This window comes from Camelus dromedarius, chromosome X, assembly GCF_036321535.1.
Source record: "Camelus dromedarius isolate mCamDro1 chromosome X, mCamDro1.pat, whole genome shotgun sequence".
Lineage (NCBI taxonomy): Eukaryota > Metazoa > Chordata > Mammalia > Artiodactyla > Camelidae > Camelus > Camelus dromedarius.
In genome coordinates, this window is record NC_087472.1 from 11,178,746 (window position 1) to 11,204,464 (window position 25,719).

At 40.9% G+C, this 25,719-nt stretch overlaps 1 protein-coding gene across 1 annotated transcript; it reads right to left on the minus strand.

The window, feature by feature from the left end:
* Positions 1-18,767: 18,767 nt before the first annotated feature.
* Positions 18,768-20,298, minus strand: HAPSTR2 (HUWE1 associated protein modifying stress responses 2). The gene has a single exon (XM_031445071.2). The coding sequence runs from the start codon at positions 20,109-20,111 to the stop codon at positions 19,284-19,286; it is 828 nt and encodes a 275-aa protein (XP_031300931.1). The 5' UTR covers positions 20,112-20,298; the 3' UTR covers positions 18,768-19,283.
* Between the last annotated feature and the right edge of the window lie 5,421 nt (positions 20,299-25,719).

Sequence of the window (25,719 nt, forward strand, 5' to 3'; positions counted from 1 at the left end):
AAAAATAACAAACAGGAGGAAATATTTGCAATGTTTATGACAAACAGTTACTAGCCATACAATGCAGAAAGCTACAAATCAATTTTTAAACAATCAAAAAAAAAAAAACCGCAGGGAGTTCAAGAAGAAACCTACAAAATATCAAGAAACAAAAAGATACTCATTTTACCAAAATCAATACAATTCAATTTTATGAAACACTTTAAAAAGTTAAGGTAGATTTATTTGTACTTGCATTAAAAATATTCACGACATGTTTTTGAGTGAAAAAATAAAGTTACAGACCACTATGCAAAGCATGATCCCAATCTATAATAAATCGTAAATGTGTGCATGTTATGCTTAGAAAGAGGTTGATAGTGGGAATTTAGACGAGTAGGATTATAAAGTAGGGGAAGATAGACAGAGTTTCATTTATTGTTGCTTGTGGGGTTTTTTTGCAATGTGAATGTACTTTGATAATTCATCTGCATTAATTTTTATAATAATATTGATTAAAAGTAGTGTGCATTGGAAAATCTACAGAATCACACAGAACAGATAATATATTATATATTATATACATTAAGTATTTTATATACATATATATGGAACAAGCAAGAAAATGTGAAAAATACAAGGTAAAAATAATAATGCTCATATTTGTACTGAGGGTAGGGGACCCAAGAAGAAATACACTTAGCTGTGAACAGTTATCTCTGGGGTTTGGAGCTGCTGAAGCCTTTAATTTGTACTTAATATGGTCCATTTCCGTATCGTTTGACACTAAGTGGGGGGAAACTGCCCCTGCTAGTCATGTGTCAATCAGTGAGAAGTTCACCGGCCTGGGAATGAGAAAGACTAAGTTCTGATACCAACTCTGCCCCCTTGAGCTTCCAGTTTTCATATCTGTAAGAATGTTAACTCTATCCAGTTTCTAAAATTCTCCCAGCTCTAACAAGCTATCACTTCATGATTCTACATAATTCAAATTTCATTCATTACAAAATAACATTACCAGCATTTGAAAATTGCCCCAAAATGCTAACACCTCCCAAGGGAAAAATTAAAAACTTGAATTGTTCACTACTGCCATCCTCAGCCCCTGCTACACGCCCATTTAGATTGCTTCACCGGACAATCATCTATATTCTGATAGCTGGGAACAGCCAGCAAATAGACACGGGGGTTTTGCACAATAGGAATGACCTGTGGTGGTTTCATGATCTAAAAATAGCACAAGTCCAATCAGAAGGTTGTTTTTTATTATTTTGTTTTGTTTTGTTTTGTACTTTTGTAAATACACGTAAGCTAGAGACTCAATTCCTACTATGACAGGGTTCTCGGTTTTTAGCCCCCAACACATGGCCCACCTCCACCCCTATTCCAATCCCCTGCCCCATAGGTTCCTTGTTAGCAGCATTCACTTTTAGAGAGATTGCAACGTTACTGAAAGAACACCAAAATACAATTCTACTCACCATTAATCTTTGTCTTCTCCAGTCCTTCACAGTACAATTGCCTCTCTATTTCACTCATTGCTCCCCCATCTACAACCTGCACATACTTGCAGTCAATCGGAGAAGTAATTACTTTCGTCCTCGGAACACCACAAGCCAACTCTTATTTCCACGAGACACAAATATCAATTAAGCCTAAAATTCAGTTTAAGACTGAAGTGCTGCAGAACCTCCCACCAGAAAAGGGGAAAAGATTCAGTCTTATTCTTTAACAGGATTTCAGGCTTCATTTTTTTTTAAAGGGGGTGGAGGGAAGCAGGAATACTTTCAAGCAGTTTAAATTCTCCAATTTTTTTAATTGTCCAATTTTTCATTTTTTGAGCAATTTTGGGGTGCATAATTAACTATAAATCTGCAAAAATATATGTAAGAAATATAGAAAATGATGGTCCACATTTTTCGGTAGCCCAACAGATGTCTTGTTTAAATCAGATTAAAATTACCATTTGAAGACTATTACTTGGATAATAACGGCAGAAACATATTCAAGGTAAAAGAGGGTTGGTAAGGATTAAATGTGCAAAAATAAGAAACTGTTCTTCTGATTGATTTTACTGGGGCATGCAATCATTTGAAATGTATATGCTAACAGAAATCAAGTATTGCCCCAAAAGAGTGAGCATCAGATTTCATTACATAAATAATCAAATAATGTCTCCTATATTATAATTGTTTTTCAAATACTTAACATTTAACAAAATCCACTGCTCTGGCAAATAAAAGACAATCCTCCTAAACTAATACTGCATGAGGCTATTTTGCCTTGGGAAATGGTCCTCCCTTTACTGTTCCAAGTTGTGTTATTCTCTTAATGACCTGTTTTTCATTGGAAGTTATGTATGTGTGTGTGTGCATACATGTATACAATACAACCACACAGACACAAATGCCCACATACCTGATACAAACAAGAGGGCTGGTCCTTGACCAGCCTGTCTTCCTTCTCTTATTAATACAACTTCTAATCACACAGCAGAGCCTATAATCTTGAACTTTGAAAAACAAAATACACTCACCAATGTTTGAAAAGTAACCCCCAAGAAATGCATTCCTAAATCCTTTAAAATAAACAAATTAAGAGTCCAAGAATAGAAATTCAAGGAGATTTAAATTTGAATAAGCTTAACTACTTTTGACAAGTTTACACATGAAAGACACCAAGATTGTATGTACTACTTGCTGCTTTAAGAAGTTTCATTCTGTCTGTCTATATAAAAAGTTTCAGCCAAAGTTAAATCAATCTCCTCTACTGATTTTCAACATTAGACAAATACCCAGCCTTTTTTTTTTTTTTTTTTTTTTTTTTTTTGAACCCTGCTTTCAGCCTGACTTTTTCCCCAATTGAAATTCAGGCCCTCAATGGTTGGTTTTTCTTGGTTCAAAATGTTGATAAAAAAGGGTTTTCTCCACTCCCTCAATTTGATGTGACAGGCTTCTGACATGAATAATGGAAGCATTTCTTTCACAGGCAAATCAACTTAATTTAGCAAGCCTTTATACTCTCAGTGGGCAAGCCACAATCCCCAAGATTCCATGAGAGCCTTTAAGTTAGACGAAATCTTTAGAATTTGCAGAAAATGTATAAAGTAAACAACACTTATTTTGTCACAATACTTGAATAACTTTTATGCAGGAGTTACAGATGAATATATTACTTCCTAATCAGAACTTGATTTACAAGCAATTTACAAGCTCAAGTGAAACTAGCCCTCAGTAAGAAAAATAAGAAGTCTTTACACAAATTTTAAAGCCTGAAGACCGAAAACAAAACACAACAAAAAGCTGAGAAAACAAAAAACAAACACCCTCTCCCCCCGGAAAAAAAAAAGACAATAAAAATCAAGGTACGAATATCTTATAAGGCCGAGTGGAGTTTTTAACAGCATTAGAAAAGAACTATTTTGAACAATCCTTTTAAGCAGAATCTTGGCGAACTGAAAGGCCATCAGATTAACAGGAATAGATCCTACAGTCGTTTCCACTTCCAAATTCAGGACACAGTTACTCCCCCAAGAACATTTCAGAACAGAAAGAAGACATGTTAATAATACATTAGTGAAAGAGGGATGGGACTTATAAGAATAAAACTAAGACATATGTTTTCTGAATTGGCCATTGAGGAATGGTTAAAAAATGAAGGCTTCCAGACTTGGAGTGCAACAGATTTTGCATGAAAACAGTCTTTAACAGAACATGGCAGTTGGCATTTGCCCCCTGGCCTTTGGTATCATTTATATAAGGGCAAGATGGGAAGAGAGGAAAGAATGACTGGGAATCTGGAGACCCACTCCCAGCTCAGCCAGAAAATGTCCTGTGACCTTAGACAAGTCCTTTCCCCTCTCTGGGTCTCTGATTCTTCTTTGGTTCAATGAGAAGGTAGAACTAGGTGATCTCTAAGGTTCCTTCCAACCCTAAAGTGCTCCATTTCCATAGCCTGGTGACCAAAGTCTAGAGGAGTAGTGATGAAAGTACTGAAGTATTACGTATAATTCGTGAATCTTAGGCAACCTGTACAACTCTGGGGCTGGGGCTCCACCAGGTTCAGCAGCTCCACCTTGAGCATCCTCTGGCGGCCTTCCATCATTTACTGTTTTCAAACATATTTTTTAAGCATGTGCTTGCATCTGTAAAGGAAAACCTCAGCAAGCTGAGTTTCTTGGAGCAAAAACAGTTCTTTTTATCTAAACCCTTTTGCTTATTATCAGCATCTGAGGGTATTTATCAAATGGTAAATGAACAAATAAAAATATAATTCTGCCCCAATAACATATTCTTTCAATAAGGACAGCTTCTATGTTACTGTTATTTAAAAATTTTATGAAGATATGTTCAAGTGAAAAATAACCGGCTTCCTTAATGTCAGACTTTTCACGTTATATTTCAATTTTAATTTACATGTTAAGGTTATGAGATTCATAAATTAGAAGATAACTAACTGTTCCAGGAAAAAAAAAATGATGCTCTAAATCTGAAACAATAATAAACCTTTAACTACAGTGAATTATTTTCACATAAATATTGTTTCAGAGAATTTAAAAACATTTTTTTAAATACACACTCTTCATATCTTTAAGCCTCTCTCTCTTCTCTCTCTCTCTCTCTTTCTCTCTCTCTCTCTCTCAATTAGCTAATCAGCCAATTAGGGGTTCCAACAATTACAAATGTCAGGGAAGAGAGAAAGGAAAGAAAAACGGGAACCTAGTCAAGGTAAAAGAAAATCCTTTATTTTAAAGGGTGTCCACCATTAACCTCTGAAGAATTCTACTCCACCTTGATGGATTTGTTATTCCCAGTCTCGACCCCTCCCACCTTCTTTCCCTATTATAATTGCTAGGTCAGTTAATTGGCTGATTAAGGATACCCGGGAATTTTTATTAACTGGCAATTAGAGTCAGACCTGAGGCATCCAGGATCCTTTCTGATTGAGAGTGTCACTTGAGTTACAAAGATTACTAAAGTCAAATGGGTTTTAAAGTTTGGCTCAGTTAATTTAGGCTTCTTGTACGGATATTTCAGCATCATCCATAGCTTTAATGTCATCTCAGTTGCTTTCAAACCAAACTCCATTTGAGAGCAGTAATCATTAAGTCTCCAAAAGGAAAAACAAAAGTACACCTGGGAATATTATATAATCACAAGCCCTAGAGGTGTTTCCACGTGCTATAATAACAATTCTTATATTTGCTTCACAACAGTCTGATTTTCTTATTTTCTTTCTCTCCAATTCCATTCCAAGAGAAAACCTAAGTTCTCCATTCAAAAAGCCCACAGGAGTATGATGTATGTATGACTTGTCCTAATCCCCTTGGCCTAGTTAAATCCTCTCAGAGTCTCTTTCCAGAACTTCTCTAAGACAAGGTGGTGCTTATGAAGATACCTTACACAAGGCATCCACTGGTGGGCAAGGCAAATGCTCCTTACAATCCAAAACCAGTTTGTGCTATTCTAGGAAAACGGTACACTTGTATTAATATTACAACCTAGTGAGGCAGAATCCGGCATATCAGTAATCATGTGGACAAGCAGCTGTAGACTGTACCTGGGGTATTGGGAGGGTAGTCCCAGAAAAATGCTGGAAGCAGTATAAATACCTCAAACCAACAGCTTTGGATCAGATACGACCCAAGTCACAATTCTGGCTCTACCAGGTACTTAAAAGTGTAACCTTGGATTAGTAATTGAGCATTGTTTTTTTCATCTGTAAAATGAGGATAACAGAAGCCATCTCAGGTTTAATGGGAGGATTATGAGCCAATGCATGCAAAGAGTTTATCTCAGTGCATGGCACGTAGCAAGCACTCAATAAACAACAGCTGGTCTTTCCTCATTCGATTTCTTGGTGGCTTGAGGAAACCAACAGGCAAAAGGGAATGTTTGATATTCTGTAGATACAGTCAGAGAACTTGGGAAAACCTATGGGACAGAGATCAGAGACCACACCATGGCGATGTGTGAAGGGTGGAAAGAGTTTGACCAGAGTTGGGGAAATGTAACATTCCTGGGATCTAGATCTAAGTCAGGTTGACAGAACTGAGGAGGCCATGGGACCTGTCCCAACTGCCGAGGTCTGCCAGGTATTCACAAAACCTGCTGCACCTGCGGAGTGAGCGCCTGCAGAATTGTACCAGGCAGCTCAGTGTCCTATGCACATAGAGGTTAAAAGCATGGACTGTGGAACCAGACTTTTGGGGTTTTAATTTCTGCTGTTACTAGCTGTTTGACCTTAGACAATGTAGTTAACCTCTCTGTGCTTCAATTTCCTCCTCTGTTAAATAGGGGACAGTATTAGGTCCCAATTTATAATCCATGTTGTAAAGTTAAATGAGTTAATATTTGTAAAACTCTTAGAAGAATATCTGGCAAAAATTTTTCTTTTATATAAGTTTTTGTTAAATTAAATAAATAAAACCCGTGACGTACTAGCAGTTTTCACTTTGCCCTCATATCACCGGCATCCTGCCCTCCAAAAGGAAAGTGTTGAGGAGATATGAAGATGTATTTGATCTTTGTGCCAGTTTTGCAAGACAGCACTGAGATGACCAAAGGCTGGAAAGGGAAGACGGTGATGGAACCAGGAGTTCAAAAGCCAGTACAGGTTCCCCCATATCCGCAAGTAGAGTGTTCCTATGAAACCTTCCATAAGCCAAAATGGTGTAAAGTGAAGAAGCAGTTACCTCAGGACACACCTGTCTGAGGGAAAAATGGAGCTAAAGCACAGATGCTCACAGACGCACTTCAAAGCAATCGAGGCTTGATGCTGAGGTGCTGAATGTGGTTCCCAGGGAAGAAGCTTGGCGGGGCTGCTCTCACTGCTCTGTAAACTGCTTGCTGCAAAACAAACCCTAAATGCTATTTTCGCTTTTCAGCTTTTTTCGTAAAAGCAAAAATCCTCTTTAGAATTCTTTCAGTTAAGAACAACAGGTAAAAGCGGAAAAAGGGAAGTGGCATAAAGTGAACTTTCAAAAAGTAGGGGATACCCATACGCATTTTTCTCGCTTACTGGTTTAATATGCCACTGACACATGGTGACATACAGTTTCCATCACCTTTATCTGTCTTTTAACCTGAGAGGAAAAGGACAGGGAGCGGGTCTAGCATTGGACAAAATTACAAAGGCAATGAAGTCTATCTTTGAACCTTAATTCTTTCAGCATTCCTCCTCATCTTAGAAGTTGCTTTCTCCTTTCCCTCCAACACGCAAGCCTTAAACCCACTTCTTTAAAGAAAAATCCAAATGGAAACACAGAATGTTGAATTGCAAGGTCTATGTCCAAGTGTTATGCCTTCATATCACAGATGAGGTCACTGGTGCCCATAGAAAGGAAGTGACTTTAGTTAAATGATCAAATTCATATTTTTTTCCCAATCTCTTCAGATTCAGTATCCAGTTGCACTTAGAGAAGAACAATGGACGGCTCTCATCCCAACATTGCCATTTGGATTCTTTGTAGACTGGCATGCCTTTCGGAGAGTTCAAGCCAAATGCCACTTCGTGAGTTCTGATGTGCTGTTTGCATGAGGCATTCCAATGCAAATCAAGTGTCTTGGTCGTAACATCTTGGTCCTGCTCTTCTCCCAGATTTGCATCACTAATACATGCAAGTGCTGCATAGTCCACGGGCATCTGGGGGGGAAAACTACATAGGAAATGTTGCCCTTTCACGGTGCTGTTTTCTCAATGGAAATTCAGTTACTATGGCAAGTTTCTCTAAAGTAACATTTTACTCCAATTGTGAATCTGAGGGGTTGTTCATCACATGACCAACGAATCAGTGATGTGGATCATGTGCAGTAGCATGGAAGCAAAGAGGCAGAATTTAGAGATTAAAAAAAAAAACATGATATATGGTGACTAGAGTTGATAACATTGTATTATATAATTGGGATTTGCTAAGAGAGTAAACTTAAATGTTCTCTCATACACACACACACACACAAAGGTAAATATGTGAGGTGATGGAGGTGTTAATTAACTCAGTAGGGAGAGGGAATCCTTCTACAATGTATAAGTCTATCAAATCATCAGGTTGTACACTTTAAATATTTTCCAATTTTGTCAACTATACCTCAATGAAGTTTGGTGGAAAAAAAGAAAGATATTGCTGAGTCTAATCTTCCCCTCATTTTATATATGAGGAAACTAAAGTCCAGAGAAGGCAAATCACAGAGCTAGTTAGGACCAGAGCAAGGTGGAGAACCCAGTCTCCTGAATCCTGTTCCAGGTTCCTTCTCCTACACAATTCTGTGCATAAGTCTCAGTTTATGTGGAATTCCTTCAGCAATAAACAGATGCCTTGAAGTGGAGGTATCATGTTATCACAGGGCACATTCCTGGGACTTAGTCTAACTTCAATCCACAGTCCCCTCTGTGTTAAACATGTTGCTTTCTTTTTGTGGGCAGAAAAATATTATAATTTCAGTTAAAATCATTCCAGGAATTCTGAGTCTGGGAGATGAACGTTGCTAGGGAATGCTACTAATAAGTCAAAACGGCACTCAAACCTTCTAGTATCAGAACAGAAACTCCCCAGAAATATTTACTCAGCACTTCACCTTTTATCATTTGAAAAGGCTTGACTGTACTCAATCTTAACTGGGAGGGCTCTTTTTAGATAACCATATGCATTTAGCGAAATCCAACCATATATCATTTTAACAGTACATTTCTTCCCCTAATTGTCTTAGTCATCTGCTGATCTTTATTTGTCAATGAAAACCATACCTTAACATTGTAGTTTGGAAGAAAATGAATAACATTTTTTGCTACGTTATAGGTCAACAGCGCAGCCGAAGTTTCATTTCTTTCCCATTAAAATTGCTTATTTGCCTCATCTCAATGTATATCAAATGGTAATAAGATACGGAATATATAAGGCTGTGACTCATGCCAGTAGGTTTTGCTGTTTCTAGGGTTTTCTTGTTAATTGGTTGCATTGTATGTCAGATCTGATTCTTCCACGCCATTGTTAAGACTGATGATTCTTCAGAACACCATTGAAAAGAGAACTAAAAGGAGTTTCACCAAAACAAGGAACTAGCTCATATCTATAAATGATGGGGATCCAGACTCCTATTCAGTGTCATTTCATACAAACACACTCCACCTGGTATGCAAGAGCCACAGCCAACTTCTCTGGGAACCTCCAATTAAAGAGCTGGACCTATTTAAAACAACAAAAACAAAACAAGGAACTAGAAGCAAAATTTCCTAAGGACAGAGCAGTGGTTTCTACTTTTATGATTTGGAAAATAAAGTGCATTCCATCCTGTAAAACTCGTTGAGTATAAAAAAGAGTGTTTTACCAGGAAAAAAAAAAAAACAAAACTACTCAGTTTGAAATTCTGCACTGATTTCAGAGGTTTCAGGTTAGAACACATTGCTGGAAATAGAAAACTGAGTAATATGAAGAAATTACTCCTGCCAGTGTCAAGTGATGACCTGCCTCACGGAGCTATGTATATTTTACCTTGCGTAATAAATGTCCTCTTCAGCTGCTGGATGTACGATTATTTTTTTTGTAAATGAAATTATATACTAATCTCTCCAGTGGAGCTCACTTTTGGAACCAAAGGAATATTGTTTTACAATGTGGATACTCCCTCTCTAATTTATCTATTGTTAGTGGTTGGATTTTTGTTCATTCAGTTGCTTAAGAGAGAGCTAGCTTGCATATCCTTATCTCTGGGCACTTGAAGGATAGGACTTGAGGGAAGCAGAAAAACAGGACAGGGGCAAGGTAAGGACACTGGCCAGGAAGTCAGAAGACCTTGATTGAATCCAGTTCCACCACTTACTAGACAAAGGACTGTGACCAAGTCAGTATATCTTTCTGGGCTTCAATTTCCTTACCTGTAATAATGTCAAATAAAGAGGCTACGAGAATCAAATGTAATCATCTATTGGAAAACACTTGATAAACTATAAAATGCTAGACAAATAAAGTTGATAATTAATAATAACAATTAATTAAATGCCCTCTACTCCCCCTTCCAAAGCTGACAATGGAAATGACAGTCAGTAGCTTCGTAACAGGAAAGTCCCACATCAAAGAACATTTTTTTATTGAAGTATAGTTGATTTACAATATTGTGTTAGTTTCAGGTGTACATCAAAGTGATTCTGCAGTATATTTTCAGATTATTTTCCATTATAGATTATTACAAGATATCGAATATAGTTCCATGTGCTATACAGTAAATCCTCATTGCTTACATATTTTATATATAGTAGTTCATATCTGTTAATCCCAAACTCCTAATCCCCCCTTCCCCTTTGATAACCATAAGTTTGTTTTCTATGTCTGCGAGTCCATTTCTGTTTTGTAAATAAGTTCATTTGTATCATATTTTAGATTCCCCATGTAAGTGATACCATGTAATATTTGTCTTTGTCTGACTTACTTCACTTAGTATGATGTTCTCTAGGTCCAACAAATAACATAATTTTAATCAAATAGCCCATGTTTGGAGCCCTGGCTTGAAAAGGAAAAGAATACTGCCAGGTAACATCTGAAAAGCCACATGAGGTTGAAGCTAACTTAGCCCATGTGGAGTGTCTGATACTGGCACCAAGGGGCACGTTGTGGGAATGAAAAATAGCTTCACTCCAGACTGACTCCATTTGGGAAATGTGTACAGAAAATCTCCACGTGATCGGTGATTCAACTCTGTTAGGATCTATTTCAAATTTGATCTTGTAGAATATGTTGGGAGTAACTCACTAGATTAACTGACTTGAAAATACTGATCCTTTAAGGCCCACTTTAGTCTCTTCCTGGTCTGTGCCCCAAATTCAAGTGGTATCCCTCTACTGATGGCACTCAAGTAAATTTGGTTTATCTTAGAATTTGTGCATATGCTTTTGTGTATGTACATGCACGTGTGTGTATATACCCGTGTACTGCCTCACTCACAAGAGTATATGCTAAGTTCCTAAGGTCAGGAACCACGTCTTGGTCATCACTGTATATCCTTCACAGCATCTAGCACATTCCTTACACACAATAGTTACTCAAGAAGCACTATGATGGGGGCAGGGTATAGCTTAAGTGGTAGAGCGCATGCTTGGCATTCATGAGGCCCTGGGCTGAACCCCTAGTACCTCCTCTAAGAATAAATAAATAATAAATAAACCTAATTACCTACCTCCACCAAAAAAAAAAAATGTACAAAAAAGAAGCACTACGAACTACTGTTAAAAGGGAATGAGAATTGTACATTTACTATTAAGGGAAGCAGTTCCTTTTTTTCCTGTGCCCTATCTACCTCAAGCTTTAAGGTGTTCCCCTCCTTATTGAATCCTATAATTTAGGGGACAAGTCCATGGAGTAACAGCTGACTGTATGCACACTTTTGGAAAACTAGAAAAATCAGTACATAGTGTAAGAATCGTAATTGCTATTCTTGAAGCAAAGTGGTGGATGATCTCAGATCCGATAGCAGGGATTCCCATTCTGGATGGAGCTCAGTATTGCCCTATTGTTAAATCCCTCGAGGGGCATCAGTGTACTTGAGTTAACATGAGCCTTCATCTCAACTGAAGGCTAAGTCTATCTAGGACAGTACTGTCCAATACAGGAGCCACCTGCCACATGTGCCTGTGTGAGCACGTGAAATGTGTGAGGACTGTCTTGAGATGCACTGTAAATATAAAACACATGCTAGATTTCTAAGACTTAGTACAAGATTTTTAAAATAATATAAAATATCTCAGTCATTTTTATAGATTGCATGCTGAAATGAAAATATTTGGGATATACTGGGTTAAATAAAATATATTATTACAGTTAATCCACCTTTTTCTTTTTTAACGTGACTACTAGAAAATTTAGAATTACATATATGGCTTGCATTATATTTGCATTGGACTAAAATTGGACCCCGTCCCCGAAAAGAATCTATCCTTCGAACAACCTAAATGCTAATAACTAGCACTTCTACCATCTCCTCTTGAGGCCAGCAGGACCCCCAAAACCAAAGGACTATGACACAAAGCATTGATACAAGACTGCATCTTCCTCTCCAAAATATCTTAGTCTGTATCCAAGCTAGGAGTAGGAGTTCCAGATAAACGCCTTCCAAACAGAGAAGAGAATTATACAATTTTCCAAGAGTTACAAATAAATAAGAAAAGGCATCCTTGAAGTTCCCAAACAATGAAACCTCAATATTTACCAACTTGTGCTGACATGATGCCACAACAAACTGAAAAGGTAAAATAAAATCCAACTGCTTTGCATGAGGTAGCACAGTGCCTCGCATCCTAACAATGTTTGTTGAATTGAATTGAATTTGGAAGAGGTTGTCTAATTGGATTTGATCTCTTTTTAAACTGAAGTCAATGAACCAGAGTATGTCCATACACAACCCTAAAGCTTTCCACTGAGTCTATTAACATGTATTCAGGGTGGATACCGTGATCTCTTGGCCCTTTATATTGCAACTACTGGATCCTTGCTAGAGAACTAGCTGCTTCAGGGCAGAATTAGGTGTAAATTTAACCTTCATTGTTAACAAACATCTTCTTTTACACGTTTCACCTAAAGCAGGAGAGCTCCTGTGGCATGGCCCCTGGGGACAGCCTCATAACAGAGCCTCCAACATTAAAAAGAGACTTTAAGAAAAAGGAAGAACTCATTAACCAGATAGGGGAATCCTTTCTTAATGTATACATACATCAAATCATCATGTTATACACTTTAAATATCTTACGATTGTATTTGTCAATTATACCTAGATTAAAAAAAGACAGAAATGGGAAGAACCGATTTTCAAGCAAAGGGAATGTAAATACTGAAAAGGGAGCCCTCTTAAAATTGTACATAATTCCTCTTAAAACATGAAAAACCAAAAGTGGTATCAACAGGTCTATTCAGTTAATTCAGTGAAATATAAAGAGAAAAACATTCAACCCAGGCAGCATTTGGCATTGTGAAAACAGACTAAGCAGTTGACTGATCGATCTATTTTCAATAGGCAGTGTGCACATCCGGTAGGCAGAAACGTAGTCCGTGACTGTTGCCTTAAATGAGGCAAAAATCCAATCAGATAAAATGGAGATGGTCACAAGGACCCAGCAACCCTCCTTCAAACTTGACCTATATTAGGACACTCTTACACTGGGTTGTTTTGAATGAGACCCAAATCTATTTATGTATTTTCCTGGTCTTTTTTTATCACCTCCTTGTGTACCATTGAGCAGTTTTTGAGGAGACAAGCCACTATTACAATGTTGTCAAGGCCCTTCTCGTTTTCTAGTTCAAATCCTTGTTCATGCTGTTTGCTAAGTACTTGTTCCCTGTGACAGCTTTCAGCCAAACAGAACACACTGAATACTGCATTCCAAACCACTCTGTCCTGCTGGGCTCCGAGGGAAACAAGCTCTTCAAACTCCATCATGTGAACTTTTCACAAGGAACAATCTCCCTCAGACAATTCCATTCAGAGATACTATCCGTGAAACTGGGACTCGGGGAAGGGGTGACATCACAGGCTTCCCCCTCTGGCCAGGGTCATGACCACCAAAGTTGTATTTAAGAGGCTCCCACGTGGTTTGGCACATGATTTTCTTAATGATCTAACGTTTCTCCCAAACTTTCCCATAAGCTTCCAATTTAAAATACTCACACTTAAACACAAAATTGGGTACTGGTGTCAAGAAAGTCTAGGATTTCAAAAAATAAAGAAGGAGAAACTTGCAGCCAGGGTCTCTGTTGGGGATAGGAGAGTAAATGTAAGACATACCACATAATATGTGCCATCTGTGGGGTTTGGGGCAGCGCATTAGGAATCATAGAAACACAAAGTATGACATCCAACCAGGAGGCTGGAAAAGCCAAAAAACAAACAAACAAACAAAAAACAGAAGAAAGGAAGAAAAAAGACAGGAAAAAAAAGGTGAGAAAAAGTTAAAGGAAGTAGATTTTGTTTAAATGTCCAGAGCCACGGTTTGGAGATGAGAGTTTCGACAAACGCAGGAGGACTGCTGCACTGAGACGGTTAGCCAGCTCGTCGGCAGTTAGGCAGAAGGAGAGCGAGCACACGGGGCTGTGTTCACGGAATCTGGTTGTCTTCAGAAAGACCTGCCTGGCAGCTCTGGAGGAAGGCTTTGGACTCTCCTAAAAGATCTTTAAGATGAGGAGAGCAGCTTATGTATCCAGGATGGTCTCCTGTTCTCACCAGAATTGGGACATGTGGACTCAGAGGCTTTCCAGGTCCCCAATGAGTCTATGAACTCACCTCTCTGTGTAACATCCTCCTGCTCAACTTACCATTATTGAGAAAGAAAAGTGCCCAAACAAGGGGGCACTTGACTGTAATATATTCCTTAAGCATTCAAAATTGTGTTTTTGTTTTGTTTTGTTACTTCTTGACCTCCTAAGGAAGATGGAACCCAAAGAAAATGAGGTAAGACTGCTCTGTGAGCGCACACTCCCATCTTACAAGGGTCCACGCCATTAGCACCGGTGGGTATCCTGGCTTGGAAGTGTTTCAACATGGCGGTCCCGATTTCAAGGGGCTTGCAGACCTCAACTGGTCAGACACCAGATAATCAGAAATGAGAATATCACAGAAAGCAGGTTATCACTACCATTGCCTACTGAATTAAATCACAGATCAGAAAGGGCCAGAGCTTGTGGGGACGTTAAAGACCATCTAACTAACAACTAACTCTAACATACAACCAACTCCTTTATTTCATATACCAAGCAAAAAAGGGCTGACTCGTTCAAGGTCAGTTACTGGGAAAGTCAAGGCTTAAGCCAGGTTCCTGTGTGCCTGCCACTGACGCCTAAGACACTACAATCATATCTACAAATGAGAAAGAACACTGATAACTTTTTATATGCTACATTTCTTTGGGGAAGCACATTTAATTCCTGATAGAATAAAACTGCTTGTCTGAAGTTTCGTTTTGAGCTTTTCTTCCCACAATATAATTTTATGACAAAAATAATTCTTTCATTAAAAAAAATAAAAGTATGGTGGAAGGACGAATATGTCTTTTCAACCTACACAGGCAGTAGTGGAGATTCTTCCACACCTCCTAGAGAAGACCCCCTCCTGGGATGAAACTTGATGGTTTACAGTTTAGTGGAGCAAAGGCATAAACTGACATAGTGATAAGTCCAAAGTTGGAACTTGAGAAGGGGCATTTAATCCCAACTTGGAAGGGCAAGGAAGGTAACCAAAAAAAGGGGTAAAGCCTGAAGTAAGCATTAAAGGCAGAGTAGGAGTGAAACAGGCAAAAAGGAGTTCAGGGCAGGGCATGAGAGACCAAGGAAGCAATAAGGTAAAAGGGCCCAGAGGCCAGAGATGATAAGTTCAGGAGACTTCAAGTGGTCCAGTTTGGCTGGTGGCTACAGCGCAGTGGTGACTTACCTTCCCTGAATGCACAGCTCCAACAGTTTCCCTCAACATAGTAAAGAGTGTGCTTCCTGTGCCAGAGTGCCCTCAAAATAGTACAGGTTTCCTAGCTCCACTTGATCACCAACATAGTAATTAAAGGGTCAGACACAATTATAACTAAGGGAGGTACAGTGACGTGAGCACTGGAACCTGGTATGGGGTGGTAGTCTTACCAATGAGTCGTTGTAGCCCTCCCTGGTGAGGTCAGTTGCACCATTTGTAAACCGAATAGTTAACCCTGCCCTAGATGATTGCTAAGGTCCTCCTTGGCTCTAAATTTGGGAAGGATCCCACTGTGCACACACTCCTGGAAGAGGTCTGTAAACCTCCGTGAAACCCAAGGCTGCCTAACAACCAGTCCTCCCCTGACCTCTACTCAATCATCATTTCACAAAAGGCAAAGTGATCTAAGTGCAATGTCTCCTAACTTGCAGTTCGTAATTTTGATTAGGAAGCAGTGGTTTAATGGCTAAAACACTCAGCTAGAGGTTAGGAAATCAGAGCCTTCTCTCAGCCTACCATAGGACAAAAATGAGGAAATTTCACTTTAATAACAAGTTTTTTCCTCAGTCTTCTCATCTGTGCTCCTAGAAAAAAAAAGTATGAAATATGCAAAGTGATGAAAAAGATAATATATACAATTGTGGAGATTCACTTTAAGCCAGCACGGAAAGTTTACCAACAGCAATCAATTTTAACTTAGCCCCTTGAATCAATCACAAATCTCACAATGGGGTCACTGGGCTTTCAGGCTTCACTGCGCATCACAATCACAGAGGCCTCCTTCTGATAGGAGGTCATTTCCGGGAGCCGCCCACTGAAACTGTCATTCACCTGGAGGGCAGTTCTGAAGCTGCCAGCTTCACAAGCAACTCAGGGTATTCTCAAGGGAGGTGGTCATAGGACTGACCACACTTCACAAAATGCTGAATCTAAGTTGGGAAAAGGCACGCAGGGGAGAACCATCTAGAAATTAGAGCATGGGCTTCAGGTGCCTTTCCTGGGCAGTTAGGTAACCAGAGAAAGGGAGGAGAATAGCTATGACTGGGTCTGGATGAGGGCTTCCTCGTCCACTCATTTCACAAATACTGTGTGCCCACGGAGCAGGCACGGTGCTAGACACTGAGGAGTACAGAAGGGAACAGGAAAGATGAGGTCCCTGCCCGCATATGGACGTGCCCTCTCACAACTCTTTGTACCTACCTGCTAAAATGGCTGCAGTTGCTCTGTTAGTCTTGAAGCCCGAGATGCCCCAGGGAGTCCACTAGAGGAGGGCTCTCAAACACAAGCAGCAGAAAAAAGATACAAGGAATGGCTATTCTGTTTCTTCAAGACTAGCCCTCCAACAGATTCTGCAGCTCAAATTGAAGGCTTTCTCAGCCTTTAAGCAGTGCGGAACACACACTGAAGGTACTTCCTACCTGGTATGGTTTGATGTGTGGGAGGGTGTAAATGAGCAAAGGCTGGCTTTCCAAAGAAAGCGTGGTCAAGTTAAACATCTCCACAGACTTGGTTAACCAAATGGCAAGTCCCCAGTAAACAGCATCCAACAGGAATACCCGGCTATCCCCTGCTCCAGTGTCTCGCTGCAGGACAACCAGGCATCCTGCCAGACCAATGTTCCTAAAGCACACATTGGGTGGTATCACCCTCTGCCCCAGGATAGAATCTAAAGCACTGGGCTAGGCATTTGAGACCCTCTGTACTTGGCCCTTAGCTCCCCTACCCAGCACCTGTGATCCCCTGAACCTACTTTACTGTTTTCCTCCTTCTCAAACTTTGTTAGGTAGCCTTCCCCTGTTAGTATCCCCTGGGCCTTCCCTTCCTACCTATTTTTCTGGGCCCAGTTCAAATGCCACCTCCTCCAGAAACTGTGACCCTCTTGACAAGGAGGGCCTCTGTCCTCTAAATTCTTCTGCATAGACTTTGGGTGCTTTGCATACAATCAGAAGTGCTTTCTTGACTATGTTAATTTATCTTTCAAGCCAGGATGTGCTCTTTGAGGATAAGGATTGTTTTTATGTTTTTTTTTAAACATCCCTTTTCAGGGCCTAGCACAATGCTTCAGTAAATACTAGTGGAATGCCTCAACAGCAAGTTTTTATTCTACTAGAGAATTCACTTAATTTTGTTCTATTATTTTAACGCATTGGTCAATCACAAATCTATTTCAAAGGCCACACTAATGAAACAGAAACAACTCTTTGATATGAACCTAAAGGCAAGGTACAATTTTATGCACTGGTTTTGGGAGAGCCTGGGGAGTTATGGACGTTTTAACTTCCCCTTATCCCTTCTATAACCTCAGTTTCATCTCATCCACCCCCTACACCACCCAATCCAACCCCTTTGTCACCTGTACTCCACCTCACTCCTTTTCAGAACCAACTTTGGCCTTTTAGGTGTTCCTAGGATTTTCACTTCCAAATTCTTTCCACCCTTACCCACCTCCTCTTATTTTTTCAGGCCAGAGGAGGTAGATCTTTCACTGCTCCAGCTGCAAGGTGCATCCCTCAGGCAAGTTTAGGGACAAGTCTGCCTTAATATCCAGAGTGATGATCCTGAGTATTCATGAGCTAAACACATTTATAATTAATACAAGATCTGGGGTATTTAGGAAAGTTCCAACTATATAACAGTAGTTTCTAGCTCAAACCCAGAGAGTCTTTCTGATTTCTAAATTGATCTGTTTTCCTGCTTTTTCTAAAATATAGTGGATTTTAATGTCTTACTGATTTATTATTTAAAGAGAAGGGAGAACATTTATTGGATATCTTTAGGTGCCAAACACTGTGCTAGATATCTGAAATATGGACTTCACCTTATCCTCGCAATGACCTTAGGAGAAACACGGTTCCATTTTACAGATGAAAAACTGAGGTCAATAGTCATTAAGTGATTTACCCCAAATCAAGCAGTGAATCTGTGGGGCTACGATTCTACTGCTGATTCTTTTAATACAAAGGTTAAGCTCTCTTAATTATATCTTGCTATATACCCTTAAATGAAACCCAGAAGTTCATTCTACTTTGTTTCCACTTCAAACAGAGGTTACCAAAAAGATATAACTTCAGAAAAAAGGAACTTTTTATATCCTCAAGAAAAAGGAGCACCGCTAGGCCACCAGGAATGCCATCTTTGATCTCAGGATCTTGACTGTTGGCTTAACTTTCTTAAAAAGAACATTAAATAGACTCAATTATCAAGTATTACCTGCCCAACCATCACAGCACCTCTTTACCCCATCACATAATCATCAAAATATTTAAAAAAGAAAAATCAGCTCACCATGTACACCCTGCAGTTTCTTTCTAGAAATTAGATGCCTGGTACAGTGGGGCAAAAACGGAAGACTCCAGATTTCACAAAGAGGTCAAGTTTTACATTTTGATAAAATATAACTGAACTGGCAAAAAACCGTTAAAGCAAACAACCAACCAAACAATAAAGGACCCAAGTATCCTCTAACCAAGTAAACACCTGTTAGTCCTTCCCCTTTAAGACTGTTAAAGAAGGTCACAGTTATTCATTTGACAACATTTATTGAGCACCAGCAATTGCGCTAGATGCTAAGGAATATAACTGATAACTGTGAACAAGAGAAACCAGACTCCCGCTTGACCGGATACTTCTGCATTAAATGGTCTTGCTAACTACTACATAATACTTGTTCTCTGCTAGTATTATATTTCTGGGAAATTCAGAGTCAGATGTGGCCTCTTCTTGAATACTTTTAAAGTTTCTTTGTGGCAAACTGATAGAAATCTTTGTTTAACTTAGAGAAGGAAGAGATCGTCTCGAGGACCCTTTTGACAAGCACGTTGAAGGCCGGGTTGGCTCGCAAGCAACATGGCGGCCGGCGACCAACGAGGCAGTTTAGGCCATTCGGTTGCGCTTGTGGGTTGGGGAGTCCGTGTCGCTGTCACCACACTGGGCCGAGGGGCGCTTCCGGGTCCCCCCACTGTCCAGGCGGAGGGCCAGTTCTTCCGCGTTGTTTGGGTTCAAGTCGTCCTCGAGGAAGCTACTTCTTCGGCGGCCGCCACTGGCGACACCGCTGGCCTGAGGCGGGGAGCCGGGCGCACCGGACCTCACGCTGATGCTCGCCATGGCGCCACTGAGGCCGTGCAGGGCGATGGCCTCGTGGAACGGCTGCAGGTCGACGTCCACTGACGAGCCCGACTCAGTGGCCGCGGCCTGGCCGGGGGCCCCGGTGGGTGGCTTCGGGGGCGTCCTCGGGGTGCGCGGCGGGGGCGCGGGGGGCACTTTGCCACACAGGAAGCTGATCAGATCTTCGCGGAGAATGGTGCTCCGGCCCTTCTTCACCCATTCCAGCACATCTTTGATGCGACGCTGGTTGCCCACCTGGATGCCCAGGTCAAAACTTCGCTGGTGGGCATCTCCGCTCTCTTTGTAGAGGCTGGTCACGGCCATGGCCGCATTCTGGAAGGGGTCCCACATGGAGAGTCCTGGCTGTTGGCACCCCGTATCCTTGTAGAGCTGGGCCACGGCAGTGGCTGAGATCTGGAAGAGGTGCCACAGCTTCTGCTGCTCGCTCTTGAGCCCCGCCGCATCGGCGGCCGCCTCCTCCTGCATATCGGGGGGCAGCTCCTCTTCCTGCTCGGCCTCGGCCAGGCACTGGCGCTCCCACTTAGAGAACCAGTGCTCCTCGACCTCGGCCTCGCCCTCCTTCGGCTGCTCCTCCATCCTCCTTCTTCTGGCCGCTCCTCTCCTTTACCGCCTCCTCCTCCGCCTACTCTGGCTCCTCCACCTCCACCTCACCTCCTGCTTCGAGCTCCCCTCCTCCTTCTGCGGCCGCTGCCGCCGCCGCCGCCGCCGCCGCCGCCGCCGCCGCTACCACCGCTACCAACGCCTCAGCCGCTACCGCCTCCTCCGCGTGCGCCGGCGGGCGGGAGCGCGGGCGGCGGGGCCCTGAGGCCAACTGTTCCGGCGCGCGCCGCCCGCGGCCCTGGTGCACGCCCCGCCCCGCCCCGCCCCGCCCGGCCCGGCCTGGCCCGGCCCGGCCCCGGCCCGGCCCCCGGCTACGACGCGGAGATAACTCCGCAACCACCGGCGCCGCCTCGCTGCCCCCTTCCGGCCCCGGGGTCCGCTCCTACGGCCCCCCCATGGCGCCGCGGCCTCCCCGCTGCCGCCGCCTCAGTCGCTTCAGTCGCCTCAGTCGCCGCCGCCGCGGCCCCGCAGCTCGGCCCCAACCCCCGCTCCGCGGCGGCTGCTGCACCGAGAACTCGGAAGGGGGGCCGGCTGGAGCGCTGCCTCAGCGCGGCGCTTGCCTAGCGCTTGGCCCCCTTTTCACACATTTTTGAGACTTGTCGGTTTCATCCAATGAGCTGATCAAATTTTACATCCTATGTTGCCAGAGAGGATTATGGGGCAACTTCATGGTGTCGATCACATCCAGGGCGCCGATCCGGGAAGGCCGGGGGGTAGAGTGGAAAGAGCACGGCCCTCGTGAATAGACAGGCACCCGGAATCCCAGTGCCCTCCACACAGTAGGTGCCCAGGAGAAGTGTTTTCCGTGGATCGAAGCAGTAATTTTGTAAAGGAAAAAAAAAATTCACATCAAGCATCCCCTCCTTTCCCCCTCAACCGCCGCTTCTTGGGCCTCAGTTTCTCCAAGTGCCCAACAAGGTTGTTGAATTAGGTCTCTGGAAAGCACTCCCAGTCGTGATTTAGAACTTTACTGCTGTTCCTGTAAAGCACCTCTTCCGGGCTACACTTACCAAATTCTAAGAGTTACGGTCAGAAATGGCATTGATTTTTTTCCCTCTCAGTATTCTTTCAAGGTTTTCTGTCATTAAAAAAAAAAAAAAAAAAAAGGGTTGGGGGGTTTTCTACGTGGTCTGCTTTCAACTACTGAAAATTCCATTTTGAAGAAGAGGAAAGAAAATAGGATAATGAAATCCCAAACGCGGGATTGTCTGCTCTAGTGTAAAATTCAGTGCCTTTCAGGAAAGAAAAAAGTTTACCTAATTTACAACACCCTAAAAATTCTGGCTAGTTAAAACACCATAACAATACAAAAATTAAGCTAAAACGGTATGTGATACGTAAGTCTTTTCCTTGGGTTCAGTAACAACCCCTTGTAATGATGCACTCCTTTTTCAGTGCAGACAATTCCAGACCAAACTGTGTTAGGAGAAGAAAAATTACCACTGAGCTAAGAGTAACATCAAAAATGGGAGGAACTAAAGTAATTTTTTAATTTGTGAAAATTTAGAGCTTTGCAATTTTTGTTGTAGAATATTTGCTAAGTCTTCAAAAAGCCTTCCACAGATAAAGGCAACTTAATCTTCTAGCAAAATATGTGTGATAATTCCCAAGTATGAAACTTAGTATATAAAATAAAATGATCTAATCATTAAGCTTTATCATCTTCCTTAAAAGAAATACATGTTTCTAAGTTAAATATAAAAGCGAAGAAGAAGAAGAAGAGGGGATTGTGCCCTTTCTGTGCAAACCGGGCTTTTTCACGATTCATTAAACCCTTTTTCCATATGTGTAATTGGACTCTCCTCATTTACATAAACGAGGGATGAGGCAAAAGACCTAAGACCAGCCCAAAAGGAGAAATAGGTTTCTCATTCTCCTATGTGAAAAAAATATTGTATTTGAAGAAAACTCCAAGAAGACAGAGCCTCCTCCCCCTGCACACACCCACATATCCCAGCCCTGAAACAGTTCACGGCCAAGGAGATAGCGGGCTTGCCAGAGCTTTAAGGTTGTCCTGTACCCGGTGCCTCACAATTATTATCAGAGGCACATGTTTTTATTTGATTTTCTCTAAGTAAAAAACTTGGACTGAAATGACCGACAGTAGGACAACATATCCTATTTTCTCCCCTCATTTTTGATTGGGTTAAAAACCAAGAAGAAAGACTGCACTGTCTTTGAAAGAGCAAAACCCTCTGCTTGGGCTTGAGTTGTCTGGCTGGTATCCTCCATTCAGTTGGTTTCAGCACCTGATTAATTAGTTAATTAGTACTTAGAGCTGACTAGCCCCGGTCGGCAATTTTCATGCCCTGCATGGTGAAATGCTGAATCCAGCATTGAAATTTCTGTGTCGCACACCCTAATTATTATCACCCGACTACTTGTAAAACCATTGCACCAAATTATTATAATAGACAGAGCCAGACAACTGTGTGGGAATATGTTCTTTCTGAGAAATAATGGTAGACTTAATCAATATTTTTCACTGTTGCCCTTAACACATTTAAATAAAACAACTGAACGGGAAAAATTCTAATTCAATTAGCCTCCAACTCCTTCCACAGACAAAATGATTTCATATGAGAGAGCAGTCAGAAAAATCACACCAAAAATTTTTAATGTTTTGTCAGTTCCTCAGATTGCAAAAAGAGTGTTTGCAAGATATCCTATCCGAGGTTAGTTTTGTTCCAAATAAGCCAAAAATGTCAGGAATAAAAAAAAAGAATAGAAAATAGAAGTCAAAAAGAAACCCAAGATCACTTTAACTAGCTATAAGGAAATGATGCTTGCTATCTGTGTGCATTTGGAGTAGGGGGACTTTTGATGTTTAAAATACTGACATGGTTTAGGAATGAGTTCTCTATGGGGAAAAAAAAAATCCTTGGCTGCTGCCCCATTCTTCCATAAATTTGATGTTGTGGCTCAGGTATTTTTAAATATCAAGGGAAAATTAGTTTTAGGAAATACATTAGGACACACAGCTCGGAGTCTAATTTTTGGCATTTCTCAACGTACCATTACCAAAAGGGGACCCAGTGCATCAGTGATTTTCAATATTACTGGTAGCTATTTTCACCTGAAACAATCCTTATATATCGGTTAGTGGGTTGCCTGTAATTGTTAAGAGCTAAATGGTACACAAAACTGGATACACAACCACACAGATCAGTAAATGGGTCGGACTGAAAGCAAAAGTAAACACCAACCTTAGGAAATGAAAGAAGTTAAAAGATAAGTGTTAAGGACCTTATTCTTTTTGGAGAATAAAACAAGATTTAGTAGCTTTCCACTTAATTTAAATGAAAAGAATCACTACCTTACATATTGCAGTGATAATGTAATGGGGAAAGAAAACAAAAAAGTCTTTGTACAAATGACACCTCCTATAGTTGTTGTGAAGAAACTTTTCCCCTTGGTATCTGCTAACAAATTCTAATTAATGCTGCACATTCCTTTACTGAAATCATTTAATGCGTAACAAGGGGGGTAAAAAGAAATGCTGAATGCTCGTGATTGCCCTGTTAGAATTATGGGAGTGAAAGCCTGGGGCCCCAAACTTACTGTCTATTAAAGCCAAGCTTTGAAAAAGAAATGCAACCTACAAAAGCTGTCAATCTCCCTTGCCCCTAAAGCCTGGGTTCACATGGATTCAAGTGACAGCCCTCCTCCCCCATGCACAATACATCAATCTGTCTCTCCCACAAGCACCCACAGCCCATTGTGCTGGCCGCAGGTGCCTATTATGGCACCCATGGCTGCCTCCCACAGCTCCGCCCCTGAGAAACAGGAACTGCAGACAATGGAGCCCTGTGGGAAGACAGAGGTGGGTGTTGGGAGGGATAACAGACAGATGGTAAAGGGTATAGGGTAGTAAGGTAGTTTCAAAACAAATGTCAAACATTCAAAATTATTGCTTTCGCGTGTCTCCCCTTTTGAATTGCCTTCGCTTCAATCACCATCTGCCATAATTATAAAAACACTTACCTGTTATAATGAATATTTGCTCCCCTTTTTGGGTAGCTGGGAGGGGGGTGACCTTCAATACTCTAGTCCTCCTGTTTAGCCCTCTAGATTTCTCAAGGTCATAGCCTGAGGAGTTTTAGTTAAGTGATACCACTAGACCATATAGAGGAAAGAAAGAATATTTCTTATTTTGGGGGCAAGGTTTGTCATTTCCCTTCAAGCTTAGTTTTGGGCTCCTTAAGGGGCAGGGGTTATAAAAATTTATTATTTTGGGTAATTGTGAAATCGAAGTATTATGAGACTTCTTACAAATGCTATTATTAGGCAGGTGGAAGTTCTTAGGCCATTTCTTTTCTGGTAAGGAGTCACAGAAAAGGAGACGAGGTGGATTTAATAATAAAAGTCCTGAAGGTTTCTGACTCAGCCTCTTTTCCTATTTCCAAACATGTTAACAAACATAAGTAAAAAATTACTGAATGCTATTCACATCAAGTGTCACTATCAGAAAAAGCACATTTTAAAGATGTCCTTCCATAAAATGTCACTTGTCTATGGTGTATTTAACCTTCTGAGTTATGGGCTAATTAAGAAGCAATAAATGGAGAAATTAAAATATATTCCCAAAACACATATTCATTCAAGGAATTTGATTTAGTTGCTTTTGCCCTTAATTTATCATCTCAATATATCACCTAATTCCTGCTTCCAAGATAATTTGTCATAAATTAAAACCAAGCTAACAATGATTTCATCACTACTACTACTACCTCTCTCAAACAAAAGGCAACCAAGAAAAATCTGCCACAATTGTAAGTCATGGTCAAGAAGAGTGGTGACTTATTGGGATGAGGGTACTGCCCAAATAATGCCAGGGACTAAACCCAGCCAGTTTTCCTGAAGCAAACAAGAGGGTCTTGGTTTGCTGTCAAAAACTACAAACTAGGCTTTAACTAGGGACTGTCAGGGATCCAAGTCAGCTCCTGGCCAGGGAGAGCTTAATTAGCAGAGTTGGTTTGGGTTTTTAAATTACACAAGAAAAACAACCAATACAGAATGAAAGCATACAGTGGTCTAATGTAGCACAAAATTCACTATTCCATTATGTGTGTGTGTAGTGATTTTGCACATTTTGCTAACAATTTAAGTTTCAATTTTAAACATTATTTTTGTGCCCATTGCTAGAACATGTTTCTTCTGTTTTCTTCTTATGCATCTTTTTAGAGATTCTAATGTATTTATCACCAAATACAAACAGGCATGCCCCCTCTTTTTTATATAAATAGTAGCATACTACGTATACTTTTTTTTACTTGAGATATCTTGGAGATTAGTCCATATCAGAACATTAAGAGCTATTAGGGCATACTTCTTAAATGCAAATAGTTTTGAGTTGTATTTGGTGTTTGTAAAAGTTAAGACTCTAGTTCAACAATGGAGAAATATTCCATTCCACTATATAGCTACTAAAGTGAACAAGCCATTTGGAGGCTACTCTTATTTCTCCTAACAATGATTGAATTAGGCATTCCATTTCAAATGCTCAGAAATTAGTACAGCTCACTCCAATTATCCACCTAAATGGGAGCCAGAGAAAATGTAGAGGAGGAAGTCACAGATAACC